The 21,408-nt window shown below is 42.7% G+C and overlaps 1 protein-coding gene and 1 long non-coding RNA gene across 6 annotated transcripts in view; one reads left to right on the forward strand and one right to left on the reverse strand.

Moving 5' to 3' along the window:
- The window catches only part of RUNX2 (runt related transcription factor 2), a 292,780-nt gene that overhangs the window by 187,297 nt on the left and 84,075 nt on the right, over window positions 1-21,408 (reverse strand). For all 5 annotated transcript variants that reach the window (XM_019537134.1, XM_019537132.1, XM_019537133.1 and 2 more), the window contains 3 exons: window positions 20,304-20,584; window positions 14,612-14,768; window positions 9,027-9,131 (listed from right to left, as the gene is read on the reverse strand). In XM_019537134.1, the coding sequence (XP_019392679.1) occupies window positions 9,027-9,131; window positions 14,612-14,768; window positions 20,304-20,584 (543 nt within the window). The remainder of the gene's footprint in view (window positions 1-9,026; window positions 9,132-14,611; window positions 14,769-20,303; window positions 20,585-21,408) is intronic.
- Window positions 20,533-21,035, forward strand: LOC109311484. The gene is made up of 2 exons (XR_002101519.1): window positions 20,533-20,614; window positions 20,958-21,035. It is a non-coding gene; the product is annotated as an uncharacterized LOC109311484 (long non-coding RNA).

Here is a 21,408-nt window from a genome sequence, read left to right on the forward strand (position 1 = left end):
CCCCCCCCCCAGCTGTCCCTGTCCTGACTGGGCCACAACATGGCCACTGCGGTGGCTCTGGCTCATGTGCGTGCCGGCAGAGTGAGTCTGACCCCAGCACAGGCTGGAGGGGGGAGAAGAGGATGCCTGTAGCAACCCCCACCCCAGGCTGGAGCTCCTGCATTGCACCAGGTGGCCTGGCTATGCCCCCTACCCCATGGGCAGTGTCTCCTAGATGCTCCACCCCTGCAAACATGGGCACCGGCCCCCAGTGCCACTAGCTTGGCCGCGCAGCTCTCCACTGTCCCTGAAGTGCCCCCTGCCCCTTCCCCACTGGAGGGAAAGGTACCTCTCGCCATCCTGCAGCCCTCACACCTGAACAGCCCCGGTACTAATGGGCACCTACCCCCCCCCATATACCCATCCCCTCCACACCTCCCCTAGACAGTCCCCAAGCCCTGGCCTTCCAGCCCCTGCTCCCCACAGACTTACCTGCCTCCAGCTGCCAAGGCTGCTCCCACCACCCTGCCTGCCTGCATACCGGCCATGCGGGTGAATGCACAGACAAATGTGGTACCCCCTGACTCCAATCGCTCTCCCTCTGCTCCCTCCAGAGGAGGAAAGCAAAATCCCAAACATCTGTTCAGATTTCAAAAAACCACCCAGATGGAGATCAGAGGACCCAAAAAGAGGACATGTCTGGGAAAACCTGGACATATGGTAACCCTAGTGCTAAGGGTAAATTCAGTTTGCTGCAGAGAGATAAAATGAGCAAACTGCAGTCCTCCAGCATCCCAAGATGCATCGCTGCCAAACCCTTCCCCCCTTGAGCAGGGATAGAGCCCATATAACTGGGCTTCTAGCCACACCCCCTGCTCACCAGCCCTCTAGTGGCAAGTCAGGGCTGTGCGGGCAAGAAATGGTATTAATCCTCAACATGCAACTGCTCACAGGACAGTCTAACTTTAACACAGCTTAAAATGCCACAGATTTAGTATCGTCTAAGTATAACATGTAACTTTGTCCTACAAAGCCTGTAAAGAAATCTGGGATTCATGAAAAACTAAACTGATTTAAGACAATGACAATCCATTCCTAACATCTGATGAAGTTGTTACCTACAAAAGCTCCTGCCTCTCTGAAGTTAGTTTCTAAGATAGCATCCTGCCCTCCCTCCTGCAATGAGGCATCACAAAACTACTACTAATATTTTTGGTTTTGGCAGATCACAACTGCATTCTCTCTTCCCCTATGTAGACACCGTGCCACATGAAGGTATGAAATGCAGCACCTCTGCCACTGCCAACAGTTGCTCGGTTGCATCCATTTTTTGCACCTGCCTTCTCAATGTAGATTATAAGCCCCTAGGCATGCCATAATTTCTCTTGTCGCTCAGGGCGGATTTTGTAATACAAATACTAATAAACTGCAACCTCAGACTATACTATGGTATATGTCAAAAGGACTGGGATTGGCCTGTTTTGAAACACTTACCTACACAAATACTCTGAAAAGAATCTGTTTGCAGTGGAAACACACCAACCAGAGCTGTCTTCCTATTGATTATTATGTTCTAAGGAATGGTTTTCTGTTCAGACTTGCCCGCCTGCTTTTACATAATCTCCTAGAGGATTTTTCCTCTACCCATGTAGTTAAGTACATGGTCAGTCTCCACCCTTCCCAGGCATCACTGGAAAGCTGTCAGCTCCTGAAGAGTGAATTGCTGAATGCCGTATGGATTATGCAGATTTCAGAATAACTGCACCATTTAAGTACAAGTTATAGGAAAATTAGATGGTTTAGGAGAGTATGTAAAATCATTCATCTTCAGTTTATCCAGGCTCTGGACAGAGGGATAAAAAGGCATAATCACCTGAAAGCTGACTGGAGACTTATATGAATAAATTTGGCAGTTGCCGTCTAGTTTTAGCAGATTAGTGTCTACCTCATAAATACAGTGGTCAATAATTAACCTTTCTCCAGCAGTCCTAACAGAATGGATAAGAACTGAATGGTCACAAAGACTAAATCACCCCCAAAACACCCTTCAGACAGGGGAGAGGCAAGCACATAGACAGTGGGGGTCACGTTCATGCAGCTGCTACTTATATTGTACTTGCTCTGTGGATAAAATATGGGACTCAAGTCTTTGGGGCTGTCCCTAGCACTAGAAACTGGACAAAACATGACATTTAAGGTGCCCTGACATTAAATGGTGACTTAAAGGAGTTGTGATGTATATCTGCAAGCTTGTTTGTACAAGTCCAGTAACATATATTGCTTTCAAGATGACTGTAAGTATCCTAGCACCAGTGAGTTACACACCCACCTGTGTCAAAAGCAAATGTGACTCTGCAGTGTACATACAATGAAATACCTTGATATGTTCTTTAGAACAAGGAATACTAACTCAGCTATTCCAGACCCTCTGAAAGTCAGTGCAATAGCTTAACTGATGAGCAAGTAAACACTCCTCTTCATCTGCCAATGCAAATCAGGGGCACAGTTTCGGATGAAACAGATGTTCCCCAATTTACATCACACATGCATCTTAAAGAAACAAGGCTTGGTCTTAGTCTTACACTACTGAAGTCAAAAGGCGCTTTTTACCACCACTTCAGAAACCATGAGACTGCTCAGGAAACTCAGGGCCTGACCACAAGAAGTTCTAAAATCTGCAAATCCCAAAGCAATTAATAAGTGTTGTGGTTGCTTTGCACCTTTCAGGATTAAGCCCTAAGTGTATTACCTAATGTAGCAGAAACTAGTGTCAGGCACAATAGTGATAGTCATGGTATAAAAATACCAATTGAATCTTACAGGAAGTTGAATAGCTAAGTCTAGATCAGAAGCTGCCAACCTTTTGCAACCAGTGTTGGTCCAACAAAGGCTAGGTCCATCAGCAGAGGAGGCCTTCCCTGCGCCCATGCTGGGGACAAGCCATGACACCACCACTTCTCCCAGCTCCCAGCGCTGCTTCCAACCTGTAGGGATCAAATATCTGCAAACTGCATCTGCACTGCTGGTTATTCTCCCCATCTCCCTCCCCTGCCCCTGGACTGCAATGTGGAAACAGCTGGAATCTGCTCAGCCCCAGTGCAGTTTCCCACCGGCTGGAAGCTGCACTCATGCTGCAGCTAGGACACAGGGAACTGGAAGAAGCAGTGACAGGGGCAGTGCAGGCACAGCTCCCAGCTGTCTGGCCCCATTTTGGGTGCAGGCAAAGCCCCCACTGCTGATGCATGGGTGAAACCACCTGGGCTGTGTCAATCTGGAGCCAGGAGGGTGAGGACAAGTGACAGCAGCACGAGTACACCTGGACACTGCCCAGCCCAGCCCAGCCCTCGCTATGCCAGGTACAGGTACAAAGCCCTCCAGCTCCACCAACCTGAATCCAGTGGCTCTGCTGCTGAATCTGGCCCACGGGCTGTATGCTGCCAGTCCCTGGCCCAAATAATCACATTTCAGCTCACTTCTTGTGAAGTGGCATTGCTTGCAACACTAGGGAATATAAATATCTATAACAGGCAACGCAGCAGCAACTTTCAACCCATTAAGAGCAGGGACAGCCAACCCGTAGCACGTGTGACACAAATGGCGTGGACAGCCTCTGCATGTGGCACACAGCAGATGAGGGAAGGGAGACAGGCAGTACTGTGGCAGATAGGGCAGGGAGCAGAAAACAGAGCAGCACGTTGGGCGAGGAGCCCACAGCCAGGAGCAGAAGGCAGTGCAGCAGATGGGGTGGAGCAGCGGTTCTGAACCAGGGGTACATGTACCCCCAGGGGGTACGTGAAGCCTCATTAGGGGGTACATGAAAAGGGCCTAAAAACGGTCGAAGGGCCTAAAAAAATTTACTTTCCCATTGAAAGGGGGTACGTAAGGTCTGACTCCGAGACCTAGGGGTATGCCAACTGGAAAAGGTTCAGAACCGCTGGGGTAGAGGAAGGGGGCCAGAATGGTACTTAGAGAGGGTGTATGGCTAATTTGTGACACATCTGCTAAGAAGGTTGCCCCCGCTGTGTTACAGGTTCTTTCTGTGCCTTGTTTTCTCGTGTATGCTGGTAGAAATCTGCAATAACCGAACTGATCTCAACGGAGATTTACCAGTGTGAAAAAGATCACTAACAGGCTCAGATACTCTAGCTTTGGCTTAGGCAGAAATCCACTCTTTTTAGAATACCTCAAGGTTCTCAGTGTCGATTTAAATTAAAGTTTCCTGAGCGTGCCAGAATATTACCGCGTCCGTACAAAAATCGATACTCAGCTTCTGGAATGCATACTGCTTGAGGAATTGCTAAACTACATTTAATACAATATGTACGCATAAAGTGGAACCTGTCTGTGCAAAACACACTTTTGTTCCGAAAAAAAGGCATTGCCCTGGACTGTACAAACCTACCACCGTGGAAAAACATATTCAAATCAATATACGCCGAGGGAAGAAAGGGGCTGGTGTAGTGGTTTTTGAAGGCGAGCCAGGGAATATTCTAAACAGGGGACACACAGCATGTTTTAACTGCTGTGATAATTTTGCATAAAGAGATGTTAAGGATCTAGCTCCTTGCTGTAGTGTGCCATGTGTCGCTGAATAAAATTACTGCCATGCAGTCTGTTAGTGAAGGAATGCGTAAACAGGCAATGTATCCTTGCATCAGTTCCACAAAATGTTGCACAACACAAATGCCTCTCGATGTGTCATTTCCTGCTTGGCCACCAGCCCAGCTCCTGACAGTCAGTCAACAACAAAAAAAAATAAAAAATGAAGGAGATTTAAAGCTATTCTACTCAAAAGCACATTCCACCAGCCTCAGACGTATCCCTCCACTCGCTGCCCTTGAAAGAAGAGAGAGAGAGAGCTTCCTAAAAACTGTTACGCTTCTAAGTCTAGGAATCTCAAAAATCTCAGTCATTGCTCTGTATTTTATAAGCCAGTCAGTCAAACAGTTAATACTCAGGACAACCAGCTCCTCTTGCTAGCTTTTGCTTGTCTTTTGTAACATGCAGAGACAAAAGGGCTGTGTTTGCTCATACCTTTCATTGCTTATGTACCTTGCAAGGCTTTGGCTGCAGATTATATATATTTTCTACCTGCAAGTGAAATGCAGACAGATTTTTCCCCAGCAATTCATTTCAGCAGAAAGTTTGGAACCTCTCTTGTATGAGGCTATCACAAAATGCAGTCAATCAGTTTGGAGACTACCTTTAATGAGACCTGGACTGCAGTCTGAAAACCAAAGCAACACATACAAGGTATATACCCCACAACCCGTTCCCTGTTACGGCTCCTGCTCTGTGCTTGCCAATAGCCACTTACTTCAACCAGAAGCAGTGTAAGACAGCAAAACCTCTTTGCTATTCGAAAGGTGCCACGATGGGCTGACAAGGCAGAGTTTCTTTTTTCTTCCCAAGACAGACTTGGGATTGACTTCTTCCCAAGACTCATTTAGTGCAACCGAGGCTGCATACAACTGAGCCCCAGAGGAAACCAAGTGGTTAATTTTGTGTTCTTCTACAGTTATATCTGTAGGTCAGTGATTAGTTCACGAGCAGTAGGCTCTTAGGCAGACCTCCTTTCAGGTCTTGGAGCTGGAGGATAGGTCTATATATATAAAAGAAAGGAGGTTACTTAATGTGAATAAGGGAATAAATAAGGTATTTGAGAAAGCATAAATTTGTCCTACCCTTTCTGCACTTCAGCCTCCACTACCAGTGCTACAATTTGATCTAACACAAAGCCTAGCCAGCAGTGTAAACTTCCTGGGCTGTACTCGCGCTCACAGTGAGTTAATTTGTGAAAGAAAAAGCTCTCTTTCCTTGGAAAAGGCACAGGAAGATGTTTACTTTCTCCCCCAAGTAGAAATGTACAGCTCTTCCTCACATCACTGTCTCTATTTAAAATATTTTACACTAATAATAACAGAGAAATGTAGGCAGCAAACTTCCACAGGAAGATATTTTAACACAATACAGAGAGCGAATATGTTATACAGCCTGACTTTCCAAAGTGCTGAGCATCCAAAACACCAACTGAAGTCCTTGGGTGTCGTGACTGTTCAGCACCTCTTAAAGTCAGGCTCTAAATGATTGGGATGTCTGTTGTGGTATGGCCACTGCTCCTACGGCTGCTGCTGGAAAGCACGCAGCATTTGTTCTCTCCAGTCAACTTGCCAACAGAAGGTCAAAGTGCTTTGCCTATAAACAAGTCTTACAAATTCAGGATCTTAAGCATGATGTCATGTCTTAAAATGATAAGCTGGCAAGCAAAGTAAATGACATTTTGTAAAGATGTGCATAATTTTATGTTTATGCTACTTAGGATGAAGGTTCTAATAAGTCATTGGTTGTGTTCTTTTCAAGGGAAGTTTTATAACTGAGATGAATCACAACTGCAAAAGATCAAAGTTAAAAAACATCAATGATGCCATGGGGTACTTTTTAATCTTGTAATGAATGATGATCATGTGCTCTTATGAAGTTGGTCCAACTGCCAACGCCAGATGTGTATATTAAGAAAAGAAGTTGTTTGTGATGTGACAGCCCTGGTTTAGCTGCCAGAGAGAGGAAAAAATAGGATAGCATGCTTTGGACGTCTGAGCAAAATGCAGGTCCTGGCAGAGAGGGGCACTGTTTTCTGAAACATAACTCATTAAGAAAAATACATTTGCTATTGGAGCCACTGGTTTAAGATTCATTATTTCTCCCAATCACCTAGCTTTCCTTGTGCAATGTGGATTCCAGCTGTTCTTGTTTACTGCAGAGATTAATAGCAATCGCTACTGGGCCAAAAATTAGTGGAGGGATTCACAAAAGAACGGAAATTTCTTTAAGTGAAATTTCTACTGAATAATTCCTTTTCCAGAACTATTTTTCTACCATTCACATTAATGACTCCCATACTGGGTCTCTAGGTATTATGATCCTGTATTGCTCCAAAATGACAAACCAACTGACTTGAAGAGCAAACCAAGCAGATATTATTTTAAGCTCAAAGCAAACCCTTCTGGCCACACTTGGCTGACTTATTTTCAAAAGAAAAAGGGAAACTAGATGCACAAGAACTCCAGCTAGGGTACAAGAACTGACTTTCAGAGCTAGCGAACATACACAGGCCCAAGTGAAGTCAGTAAGAGCAGGTGCCCAATGCCTATGAAAATCTAGCCCATAGCAACTAAAATAGAAAATGTAGGTGAATCCTGGAAGTCCTACTTAGCTCTTTTAACATAGATTTACCTTGGCTCCGGTGGTTTCTGGCATAGTGCCATCCCAGCCTAATTAGATTACTCTACCACAGTCTGAGCCATCCCAGCCTATTCACATATTACTCTCTCTACACTCTCCTCCTCCCACCTCCTCATGCCGTACTATCTACTTCGCATGGAGATTTCCTGTTTCACTGATGCAACAACACGTGGAAGCAGCATCCAAATAAAAATGAGCACATCATTCCTAACTTAACTAACTCCGTCGGTGTTACGCCAAGGGTTCATTTAATCCCAAATCCCCCAGCAAGCCAGATAGAGCAGCTGTCACAAATGAACACAGCATCCTTGTAGTGCAGTTAATTTAACAAGGGAGAGTGGACAGGACCAAAAAAACCCAAGAAACCAAGCAGGCAACACCAGAGGCGTCTATGGAATAAAATATTTTTATAAGAGCAGAGCTGCTCGACTGTTCTCACTTGCTGATCGGGGAGAAAATACAAAGATAAGGCAATTCTTACATAAAGCAGAAGACCTTTTATGTCTCTTCTCTCATTTGTAAATGATCCTGCAATGCTGGCTGTCTTGGCAGGGGAACCACTTCTTTGTTTACAATTCTGTCTACTGGTAACTTTGCAGTATTTTAAATAAAACTCCCTAAAAGCTCCCAAAAGGTTTCATCTATAGCTGCTGATCAAAGGCAAAGCAATAATTCAAAATACTTCATTACCAGGATTTTTTATGTGGTTACTCGTCAAATAATCCTTAATCTCTAAATATAATTTAAAATACAGGCAGACCGGGTTAATCCCAATCAATTTGAAAAGAGTTTCTAGTTAGATTAAGAAGCCTAGGATTGGCTTGTTAGTGGTACCTGATGATGTAAGATTGATTACCAGTTAAAGCTGCTAGACAGACAGACAGACAGATCAAGATGGATTAACCAGACCTGACTGTATCTACCTAATAGTAGGTGCTAGCTATAATAATTACTGGAACATGACAAAACACAACTGTTTGAACAATAAAGTCAGCAATCACTACAGCTAGATTCTTGATAAATAAGGAGTGTACATGTTATAAAAAATATATGCGGGTGCGTGACAGGATGGTGGTGTTTTCCTTGTATTTATTTAAAAACCCACATTTTCTTTACATGGGAAACACTCAAAAGATTGTTGTGTTGACACTCCAGTGCTTTTATGATTACTCATTTTGCTCTCAAGGGTCTGGGGTGAGTCCACTGATGGAAAATGACATGATGCCAGGAAAACCCAGTTTTCAGCAAGACGAGGCTCTCAATAATCAGGGTGTTCGATGCATTTATTGTCAGGTGGCAAAAGAACTCACAGGCAAAATACCTACTTTGCATTTATTCCCCATATGTTGGAACAGATCTTGCAAGATGCTGACTATCTCCCATCAGTTTCTGAACATCCCCAGCTTGAAGCTAATGCCTGCTGAGGGCATTCAATGCCTTGCAAGGTTGAGTCTGTTGTTCATAATTCAAATTATATATCAAAACAATGGGCCTGATTCTCATTGACGCTCAGGGCCTTTAAGAGTGTCAGTGTGGTGTACCAAGCCTCGGTTTAAATAAGAATCAGGCTCAATATTGCCCTAAGTCAGCAAAGCATTTAAGCATGTTTAACTTGAAGCATGTGAATAATCCAGTGGTTTTCAAATTAAGCGTGATTAAAATTAAGTCTAAGCTCATCTATTTTGCCGAATGGGGACATATGCTTGCCAAAGAAATGTATGATATTAAACAACAGCAAGTGGTTTTACTTGTACAGACTCCCACCAGCAGACAGGAAAAGCATAAAATAGGACTATGAAACTTACTCCTTGGTTCCCTTGGTCCATCCACGGTAACCTTGATAGCTCTGTGGTATGTAGCAACTTGAGGGGGATTTGTAAGGACAGTTATTGTCAAGGTAAAGCTCTTCCCTACAAAAAAGGGAGGAAAAAAGGAACGGTTTATTATAATATGAAAAGAAGACCCATGCATACTCAATAAAAAATCTTGGATGTTTACATAGCTGGCTATAGGAGTTTTCTTCTCCTTCAGTTTTACTCTGCTGTCAGGAATATATCTGGGTGTTGACAGTTTAAACACCCCTTATTTAATGTTGGGTCATTATATAATAGTAGAATAAGAATAATTTGCTGCTGCTGCTAAGCCAAATTCTCCCCTTGTTCAAAGTGGTGTGAATTCAAAACCATTCAGTTAATGTTAAGAGTTACTCAGTTCTCCAGGAGTGAGATAGAAAGCAGGACGTGGCCCAGTGGTATTTACGTCACATGGTTTTATCATTTCATTTGTTTCAATTGACTACAATAAGATGAGGAAAGAATATATATTCCTCATGGGAGTCATTTTAACAGGGAGCTAGCATCTCCCATCCTTAATAAGCCTGTGGTAATATGATGATATCATCATTACTGGAACAAAAATTCCCACCCCCCCCTTTACACATATTCCAGTTATTAAATCTTGAAATAATTATCCAGGGACAGTGAAAAATTGTTTTGTGCACGGACAAAATATCGCATGCCACAGATCTGCAACTTAAACGTTCAATGCTGTATTTCACCCAACTCTTGAACATGGTGATCTGGAGCCTTTGGCACACTGAAGGAATTAAAAATAAAGAAATAAATCCAGCAGCCTGGATTTCAGCGTGCGTTCTCACAAGAAGACACGGGCCTCTGTTCTAGAGACTCACTGACAGTTGTAATCAGTTAGATATGCAACGGTTAGTCATGTCAGATAGTCAAAACTGAAAACTGTTTCAAGACAGGAAAAGGTGGGCGTACAACAGTGACTCAATAAAACAGTCAGCAATCTCAGGCTTTACTGCTCATTTAAGCTGATACTTTACCAGAATTTTAAAACTTTTTTTTTTTCTAACTTTTCTTTTCTTTTCCCCCTTTTTTATTTTTTTTTTGCCGGTGCCTGTTTTTCCCCTTGTTGAACTCTGAAGGTACTCGATCAAAACACAAATCTTAAACAATATGTAACAGCACAAACTTAATGCAATCTTTCCAAAGCCTAATCTAGAACAGGTTACATATACGGCATAATACAGAACAGAACTTTGGCTGTCAAATACAGTCATTGCCCTTTCTTTTTAACCCAAGTCTTATACTTTCCAAACCTGCTTGGGACACGCATCATTTATTATCAGGCGTGCGACTTTAAACGGTCTTGGCCATATTTTTTAAGAGTAAGAATGTGACAGAGACCGCTTGAAGGGAATATTACTGTCATTTAGAGTAAAATGACTTTCCAGGTGCAACTGTGCTCCAGCTGTGCCCCCTTCTCCAAGAGACACAGGTTAGGTTGAAATCTGGGAGTTTGAGACTCAGGCCAGGCTCTGGAAAATTTAAGAAGCTAAATTCTGACAACAGGCAGAAACTGTTGCCCCAAACCCTTGGTGGCAGGAGGGAAAAAGCTCTTTCGATGGCCTCAAGAATAAACACGATAGAAGAAAACGGCAGCAGAACCATGGACACGGTCCTAATGCGTACACGTACGGTGATGCCCAGGCCAGGCAGCGGTCCCTATGCCTTGTTTCTTTGCAGAGGCAAAATACAAAAGGCAGCTGTGGGAAGGGAGAATCCAGACACGTCATAATGTTACTAAGTCAGCATATGCTGCATGTGTGCTTATTTGTGTATTAGCAAGGTTTCATGCCATTTTTCCTACCCCCCCTGGAATTCAGCCCACTGCTTATATCTGTATTCACCAGTGACATTTCATTCCTTCGTGCTGAGGCAGCTGCCACGGACATTCAAGGGAGCTTCCATGTGCACCTCCAGGCAGAATTTGGCCCTAGAGTTTCATCCCTTTATTAATATCTCAAGCAGGCATGAAAGCCTCTGTCAATGAAAAGCTACCGGGAGGATATGCTGTACTGGTGACTGTTGGAAAATTCATTCATTAGACAAGTACTGCAAGATTTTCTAGCCTAAAAAATCCCACCCCCATAAAATGACCAAAAACATCCACCCCGCTACACAAAGGGCTGCATTTGGCCTTCAGCCTGGGCCAGCATCCGAGTGACTGCACTGCCAAAGTGGAATGCAGCAGTCTTTTGGGAGCCAACCTCTCTTAATAAATAATAGATCACATTATTGTGCTATGAGAGCCCAGTACTGCAGGGTCCTGAGTGCCTCTATTTCCAATGACATCAAAAGGGATTAAAGGCACCCAGCACTTCATAGAAAGTAACCTGTGTCACAGGATTGGGCTCATATACCATAATGGTATATGTTTGCAAGCATGCTTACTTTTTCAAAGACAGATTTCATTGGTTTCATGGCTATCTTTTATCACTTACCAAACCTACATGATTTTTTTTAGTAGCTTTCTCTATGCCCTTAAAATTTAAGCTATTATTTGTTGCAGCTAAGGACTAATATTAACCCTCTTTTATTAATCTAATTGGCTTGGAAATCTTCTGGCACTGTTTCTTTAGTGTCTCCCAAGCCATTCATCCTTTGTCATTAACAAATGCAAGTGTAGCTGACATAGTAATGAACAGGACTGGCATATGCTCAAGTGCAAGGCTGAGAGAGAAATTATCTTAGAGGCAAACTCAGTGACTTGAGCGTGTTGCATATTTTCCAGCCAGATGCTAATTCAAAACATCATGACACAAAAACATTAAGCTCCAGATCCACAGTCTACTGAAGGTGGGAGTCCCACCCATGACTTCTGTGGACTTTCAGTCAGGCCCAAATGTTAGCTACTACCTCAAAACCTCACAAAAAACAGCTCTGATTGAGATCTGTGGGACTCCTACGTACACCTCAAAGGCCCTGTATCAAGGGTGCTTATTTTTCAGGTGTGTGCGAGAGAACACGTAAACAAAACTATGAAGCTGCCAACTTACGCTGGATCAACAGCAGAGAAAAATGTCCAAAAAAAATCAAATCTTGCCATCGGACCACCAGAAACAAGGAAAACGTGGGAGAGAAGGCAAAATGGTAAGGTGATGATTCAGACTTCACAATCAAGTCTAGAGATACAACGATCAAAGGGGGAGCTGCTCAGAAAGATGTAAATGTAAAGTCAGGAGCAGGTGTGGATTAGTTTCTTGCCACTGACAACTTCAAGACGCACACCTACCAGTACACGTCTGTGCTCTGTGGTGTCACTTTCTCACTTCTGTTTGCTACTACTCTTTCCTTCCCTGCTATTTTAAGTGGAGTTATAAAAATCTATCATTAATGATAACACTCTCTCTCCCTCTCTGTTCTGTCTTAGTCTGGAAGACAAGTCTGGACCAATTTCTCCATCCTGCCTCTGGCAGCAGAATGTAGTATTTCAGATCCTCCACCAAGTCCCGGCTGCTTCAAAGGAAAACCCTACTTTCTTCCGTTAAGATCATAAGAAATATAGGGGGAGGGGGTCAGCTCTGTTTGGACATAATTACACTTCATCAAAAGAAGCTTTCTTCATCTTCCATGCGTGAAAAGTCTGCAAGCAGTTAAGTCTGTCTTTTTTCTTCTTTTTTTTTTAAATATAAAAATTGCTATTTGGGAAACTAGCCAAAACTCAGAAAGCCAATATAGTAAAACAGTGCACACCCTTTGTTTTTCTTTGAAGTTTCTTAAATAAATATGTTGAGGGTTTGCAACGTACACTATCGCTTTTCCATAGATTTTACCCAGATTGATCAGAGAAAACTTCTTGTGCAAAATCTGTAGAATATAAAAGATATATTAAAGCCCTTGGGTGTGGCCAAATTAAAGAAGTTTTGTGTGTGTGTGTATATCTATATAGCCTGATTCCTTAGACACTTGTCATCATGCTCTATGTTTTAATAGAAACTATATTTCATAGGTTTCAAATGAGATTCACAGTGCACAGGTAGTACATCATATTCCAGTTATTTTTCAGCACTTGTTATGGGATATACTACTGTTCTTTTACTGAAAAGCAGAACTGGCGATGGAGCCAGAGAAACTTCACATCTAATCCATCAACATAAAGACAAAGGAGACACTAATATTTTTAAAAGGAGAGCAAGAGAACTGGAACAGGAGACTAACGCCTTCTCTTAGGAAGGTGTTATCCTTTTCACACACTCCATTTTCATATGCTATTTCCTTTGCAGGAGAATTGTGCTTTATTATGAAGGTTTTTTAATGAAAAGTTAGAAGCTGAGAAGTACACATTATTGGCCATGTTCCTAAAACGAAAAGTAGTCTCTGGAAACAACCCTTACGGAATCATTTTTATCAAATGCTTCTAATTGTAACAATGTGCAATCTGATTTAAACTATAGAGACAGTTGTCAGATGTTTCACTTGCTCTGACTAATGGTCTCTCTCTCAAAGATATATTCTAACTGTTTTGCAGAGTATATTATTTTAAAATTTGATTTTTTCTGATAATTTTGCAGCATAGACTTTGCCTTCTTTTTTCAGAGCTGGTTTATAAAAATGAAAATCTATGCTAAATAAATAAAATATTTCGACTGAATCGGAAGCTGATATCATGAGCCCCTTTGAGGATCCCTTCAGCAAAGACCGAAGTGTCAGTTTCCTTTAAGACATCCTTTCAGTCATTAACTCAAATGTTAAAGCAGTTGCAAGAAACTTGAAAGGAAATTCTTGTTAATCCTGCTATCTTTATAAAAGCTTCCTATGACTGGAGTATAGATTTCAGATTATAGGAAGCTCCTAAGTAGCAGAGTCAACTTCAGGGCTCTAAATCTCTAGGGAAATAGAAAGTTTTTATTTTCAGGGCCATTCTGAAGTAAGCAATGTATTAGAAGTTACATTTCACTCATATAAAAAGCTCACCATGAAGGTCTACAATGTTAAATAAGTTACTAATGGAGTATATGAGACGTATTTTTTCAGCGCATAACTAGCTTGCCTAAAGTGAACTGAAGTCACTGGAAGGCTTTCCAATTACTAGCAGAGACCATAAAGTGTATAGCCTATAGCACGTGTGAGATGCAAAAAACCATACTGATGTTTCTTCCTGTGAAAACTTAAGAGGTGGCTTTACAGTTAAAGACAAATAGTAATATTTTTTTTTCTTTGCCATGCCCTGAATCTTTTTATCTGACTGCATATAGCTCAGAACATGGGCTCTTAATTCTTTCTACTCTGCCAGTGAGGTCAAAAGAGGGCACCATGTCTTCTGTAAATATATCTTTTTTTCAAAATTCAGATCTCATAAAAACACCAAAAAATGTAAGGAGTCAGACAAACTTGGCAAGACAGAAAGACAACAAACTTGGTTTGGACAAATGCTGAAGTTTGCAAATAAAACCTGTATTTATCCCTGAAGATGAAAGGCCGATGATGATTTATTTACAGGCTAATCAGTATTTCATTGTGGAACCAGTTTAATGTCTAGACTTTGTTTTTACTTCATTATAAAAATGTAAAATGCAGTGGCCTACCTCTTCCACTTCTGCCCACAAATCTCAGGTCATTAAACCTGGCCACTTGGTTCTTCATCACAGCAGAGGCATTTCTCAGCTCTGCAGAATAGTTTTCATCATTTCCAGCCATGACAGTAACCACTGTCCCATCAGGCACCTCTCCTAAGGCCACCACCTGTGAAAAGGAGGAGACAGCAATGACTCTTGAAATGACACAGAAAATGTGTATTTGTTACAGCTTTACATGCCAAAACATTAGGCTCTGTGGCAGATACTTTAGCTAACTGTGGTGAATAGTCATGAACTAGCTGAACACGGAACAAAATGCCACATCAAACAAAGAAACATCTTGTATTGTCTCCCTTTCTCGTAGTCTAATAGGGAGTTCCTTTTTTGTTTTAACTCTTCAGACACAGTCAGCATCCCTATGTCAAATATATGGTTTAATTCATCTTGAAGGCCAACTTTGTTCTGAGTAACCAGAGTGCGATGGGGAAACACGAAGTATGGCTTACGTCCATAAATCATACACAAGACTTCATTTGAAATAGAAAGTTGGATATTATTGTTAGCAGCCATATCGTGCTGAAATTGTGTTCTGTTTAAACGCTAAGGCTGTTCCCATCACCGTGGTGGGATCCTGAGCACTGGATCGTGTCAGACAGAGTAAGGTTTGGCAAAATAGACAGGAGACTTCCAGTAACATCTTGCTGGTGTGAGGAGTCGTGTTGGGGCATCAGCAGTTTGTACTTCCCATTTTGGAGCATTCCCCAACATGCTTTTAAGGAACACTGTGCTGTTGGGACTGACGTTTTTTGAGATGCATTGTAAAACCGAGGACTTATCTACTCGTACCTCTGAAAGATCTCACGATGCTTCTAACAAGAGTAGACTGTGGTCAGCCCTAGTACATGTCTGCACTGTACCGACATATTTCCTTTTGCATTTCAAATATATACAGGATTTTCACCTTTTGTGAATTCTAACTGCCATAAGGGCCAGGGCAGACGCCCCTACGTTGCAGCCCTGTCAGGTTATAATGAATCTGCAAATTCTGCTAAGACCCGTCAGCAACTATCTCAGACAGGACATGAGAAGAAGAAGATGACTTCTTGTCCTAAGTTGGTGTGGTGCTATTGGGGCTTATTAAACAGCTGCTGTATGGCAAGCAAAGAGGTAAAAGAGTTGTTTATAGTCTGTTATGAAAATGCTTTGGGATGCACATAAGGATTAGTATACTGCAAGTTTTTCAAACAAATGTAACATTAGAACAGGAGCACTAATTCAGTCAGATTTATGTAAATGATACTTCATATAGGAAGCAAAGATTCTCCATAACAGTCCAAAGGAAATAACTGCCCTATGCTCATGTGATCATAATAGTAATGATAAGAAGAAAAAGGTATAAAAAATACAGATTTGAAAGGTTTGCAATTCTGGGTATTAAGCATTAAAAAAAAATACTAGCCCTGAATATATGTCACTCCTGGCCCATATAATTGTTATCACCTTATGGTAAATTATTGCTTTTTTGCATTAGAGTTATCAACTCTTTCTCCAGAAATATATTTTATTATACTTTGTCATGACCCCAACTTTAAATGCGATTTCCAGGAATGGTTATGTTTGAAACTAATTGTACCATCAATTTATTAAGTGGAAACAATTAAGAGCTCTACATAAATCTGGTTGGCATTATATGGCCTTTTGCTGTGCACCATATTTATCTTGAACAACAAAATGAATGTCAAATGTATAGCAAATCTGAAAAATATTTTAATTGGTGGATTTCATTATTGAAAATAATTCTTAGATTATTTGATTTGGAGCAAGCACAGAACAAACCTGAGGCGCTATATACAATGGATTAAAATGATGTTTTTATGTCTTTCCAAACACCATCAGGTAACACGACCGAAAATCCAAAAAGACTTTTGCATTTGCCTTCTGTGTGGTCAGGATTTCATGCAAAGATTTCACTTTAAAGTGATTTTAATGCTACTGATCATAAGAACATAGGAAGTGCCACATTGGACAAGACCCATCTGGGCCATCTAGGCCAATATTGTGTGTCTGACAGCAGCCAGCACTACATGCTGCAGAGTGAGGTGTAAGAAACCCCAGAACAGGAAGATGCAGGACCATCTGCTGCCCAGTTGCATCTGCTCCTACCACTCACTTAAAATGGCCTAAACCTTGACACCTGAGATGTGATATCATTTCTGCCCCTGCTTATTGTTCAAAGATGTACTGTTATAGATCTAGGTCCTCTTGTTATCTGGGGAAATCTCCACTGACTGTAAGTTGAAAATATGTTTAGAACATCTTACAAAACAAAAATAACATTAAGTCTAGAAATGCAAAGAAACTCAGAGCAAAGGAGGAAGTGCAAGTGTGTCAAGGGGCCTCAGATGAGGCAGTGAAATTACTGTATCCTCAGCCCACCTCCTTCTGTCTAGGTATGCAGAGCTCCTGTTACTTAAAATTAATCAAACCTTTTTTCTGATAAAATATAGCATAGCTGGCAATACCTGGAGACAATGAACTGAGTCTGCATGAGACTAAATCCTCTTTGAAGGCCCATCTACCCAGAACACTAAGTGTCTTTATTTTCGATAGGTTTCACTCTGGTCCTTAATTTTTTTTTTTAAATACTCATTGTTAATTTAAACTCAATTTCATCGTTCTCAACCACAGCACAATTTGGATATGACACTTCCAGGTCATAGTATTGTTCATATCAAATCTGCAGCTTTACTATTCTTAATGCGCAACATCCACCGGCACAGTATTATGTAACATCACTGTATGTTGTTCTTACTAGGGAAAGACACATTGAAAAGACAGACTGAAATCTGGGGTGCAGACCTGAGCTGTGTCCAATAAAAACAAAGTTCAGTCACTCTGCACCAACAGTTGCTCTACTACAGAGTTAAGAGTAATACTTTTGCCACTGTGGTTTCACATTTTTGTAATGAAATATCCAAAGACTATAGTATGTATGTCATGTCGGTGTTCTGGCCCAGAGCTTTACAAAAAAATCAAAACCGAGAAAAATATACAGCATTTAGGCACTTCGTAAATTAAAAATAACTGTTTATGCCAAGAAACTTTGTGTGTAAAGAATGCAAACTCCACTTGTCCACTTCTATGCCACACATCACAATTTAAAACGACTTACAATATCCTAGAAAGTGAAAGATTATAAATGCATTGTTAAAAAAACATGGAACAGTAGTACTAAGCACAATTTGAAAAAGAATGAAAAGTAGCTACTAGTATGTAGGCTGCTTAGCTATTTTTCAAATATAAATATCTCCACCATTTCAAAATATTTACTTTCCAGAAGGCACCAATCCATATTAAACTACCTATAAATTCTGATGACTAAAATTAAGCATGGTTTTTCTATGAGGGCTCAGGAAAAAAGTACATAAAGGCATAACACAAAAAAAAAATATTCTGACAACTTGAAAATTACTTATCAATTTACATATTTTTCATATAACAATTCACATCTGGTCTGGCAACCTGTTTGCCCAGTTTCAGTCCAATGGGATTTGAAAAGGCCAAGGTATTTGCTCTGAAGGCTGAAGTTATAGATGCAAAGCAAAAATACTACGCAATAATATTAGGTAATAAGGCTTTTTGAATAGTAAAACTATTGTTTAAAAAATGAGCTCATGAAGAAGCTAAATAGCTATTTTCACACACTAATGTGGCTATCATTTCAATACCTGCTCTCGCAAAATACTGAAAGGCATCATTTGCATCAAATGGGCCCCTGAAAGCAAAGTGTGCCATATTAAAAATGTTTTTCCTGGAGTTTGACAAAAGAGCATCTGATACTATTAAAAAATATTTTAATGCTCTGTAACTTAAAACAGAATGGCTTATTTGCACTACTTTTTGTTTAAAAATATACATCTGGGCTGATAATTTATATACCAAGTTTCAGCTTGAAGCTATTTAAAACAGCTGAGTTATAAACTCTGAAAACTGGGGCTTGGAGTGGAAATGTTGACAGCCCCTTAACTACTTGGTGCTACTGGGTATAGCGTTAATACTGTACATTGATTCTTTGCTGCTATCATACATTGACTAAGACTTTGTGCTATTATCAGTATCAGGCAGGGCCAACCACGCAAATGCAAGCCTGGTGCAAGAACCCTATGTAAGGAGCTCCAGAAAGACATGTCAATAGGGGGCCAAATGCTGGGTGTAGTGCTCAAAGAGGTAGCACTGCTGTCCACCATAAAACTCTGACTATGAATAAGGTGAATATAGTCTGGACCCAGGCCCACAGGCTCCATTTCCTTTATATCTTAGCTACCTGCACATGATTAAGCAGTTATAAAGCTATGTTAATAAGTGTGTTGTTAACATTCTTCACTCTAAAAAATGATATGCACAAATTTAATCTTACTACTGAGAACATTCAACAAGAACTCCCCCATCAGCTCACATAAATATTAATGCTTAAATTCAAGTGCAATACTTAGCCAGCATGATTTTTTAAAATTATAATCAAAACCAGCACAGTTTACAACATACTTCCTTTTCTACATGTGATTTATATCTGTTTTTTAAATTAAAACAGTGGTATGTCCAAAGCACTTTTTAACCAGAGATCCCTGTAAGAGAATTATGATATACTTAGCACACCATTCAAAATATTATCATCAACATATTATTTATTGCCAATAAAACTTCAGTTCCACTTTTCATAATGCGCACTCCATGCGAACCGTTTTACTCTTGAGTTACTGGACAGCCCAGATGGTCTTTCTTTTTTAAAGATAATTGCTTTTGTTCTCTGTTAAGTTCCAGTGCAAAGTTTTTTTATATATATATCTAGCCCTGTACTCTTTTAGTTTGAAACTACTGTAATGAAACAGAATTTCACCTCAGTGACAACGAATCCATATGTATTTTTTTATTTGCTCAAGATCTTTTTGGCCAAACGCAAAATAGGAACTTACAACATCATTGCGTGGCAAATCAAGGTCAGGTACACTGGCTACTCATGTGAGAGCATACGTGCACAGATATTACACATGTAAAATACAGATGCATGCAAATGCAGACACGCTGGACAGCTGCGATGGGCAGGAGACTAAGGCCAGTTCAGCATACCTGCTGCCTCAAGACAATCCCAGTCCTTTTGGGCAGGATAGCTGGTAATCACATAGCATCTCACACTGAATCAAGTGTTTAGCTAGCACGGGCATAAAGAAAGCACAACTGGGAAGCATGCAAAAGCCATCTCTTGCCCGTTGGTGAGGTTTAACCATGGTGTCTGCACTCAAGCTTTGCCACCAGCATTTCTCAGGGGTTGGTCCACACTTCCAGCAGGGTCTGAGCAGCCTGAGAGAGGGACCTTCCCTGGCTGACAGGTCCAAGGAGCCCCAGCCACCAAGGGTGACGGGTCCCCTCTGCCGCCCGCACTCCCAGAGGTACTGGGCAGCACACCTGAGGGCTGTGCAGCCTGGAGGGGGGGGCTACATCCAGACCAGACCCCCGCCTCCTTTCCCCCTTTCCCCGCCAGTCCTGGAAGAAGGGCTTTGCAAGGGACGCTTTGCCCAGCCCGGGGCGGTGCCCGCAGCCCGCCGGAGCGCGGTCTGGGGGGCTGCGGGGCAGAGGGCGGGGAGAGCCGCGGGCAGGTGCCCTGTCCAGCCGGGGGGGGGGGGGCCGGGACCCGCGGCTTTACCTTGAATGCCACCGGGAGGGTCTTGTTGCAGCGCCAGTGCGAGGGCAGCACGGAGCACAGGAAGTTGGGGCTGTCGGTGCGCACCAGCTCGGCGGGGTGGTCCGCGATGATCTCCACCATGGTGCGGTTGTCGTGCGGGCGCAGCCGGGGCACCGCGGCCGCCGCCTCCTGCTGCTGCTGCTGCTGCTGCTGCTGCTGCACCGCGGCCGGGCTCACCTCGCTCATCTTGCCGGGCTGCAGGCTGCTGGAGGGGGGGCTGAACCTCCGGCTGGTGCTGGGATCTACGGGAATACGCATCACAACAGCCACAAGTTAGCGACCTGGGGCGGGCGGAGGGGGGCGTGCAGTGTGTGTGTGTGCAAGGGGGGATGATGATGATGATGATGATGATGATGATGAGAATAATAATAAAAAATAAAAAGAAGAAGGAGGAAAAAATCTGGAAAAAGAAAACGAAAGGCGGGGGGTGTGCTCGGAGCAGCCCGGGTGCCAGGCGGGAGGAGCGGAGGAGGGAGCGGGCGCCCCGCTCAGCACAGCCCGGCGGGGGAAGGCATGGTCCCGGCTGCTGCAGGCTGCGAGGCGCTTCTCCTCCTCCTCCTCCTCCTTCCTTCCTTCTTTGCGCTTGTTTTATTGTGCCCCCCCCTCTCCTTCCAGCCACCGCTTCTTCCCCCCGGGCCGGGGCTGTCTGTCCGCCTCTCTTCTGCTTCCCTCTTCTCCTCGCTGGATGCTCCCCCCCAAAAAAAGGAAGAAGAAGAAAAAGACGACGACGACGACGACTCGTGCAGGGTGCCCAGGCAGCGAGATTGCAGCGGCGGCTGCTGGAGGAGCGGCAGTGAGCAGAGGAGGGGAGTTTTCAAGTCTGAGCGGGGCTGCTTTCGCCTCCAGGGAAGCCTTCCCCCTCCAGGAGGAAAAAAAAAACCTCGGGATCGGCTCGAGTCGAGATGCCAGGGAGCTTCTCCGCTTCTCCTAGTGTTGCTTGGGGCTTCGCAGGGGCAGGGGGCTGCGAGGCGTCTCTGCAAAGAGCTGGTGCGTTTCCCCCCAAAGAAAACTTCTTAGGGGTGGTTGGTTGGGTTTGGTTTTTTTTTTGGGGGGGGGGGGTAGAGAG

This window comes from Crocodylus porosus, unplaced genomic scaffold, assembly GCF_001723895.1.
Source record: "Crocodylus porosus isolate Cpor-Errol unplaced genomic scaffold, CroPor_comp1, whole genome shotgun sequence".
Lineage (NCBI taxonomy): Eukaryota > Metazoa > Chordata > Crocodylia > Crocodylidae > Crocodylus > Crocodylus porosus.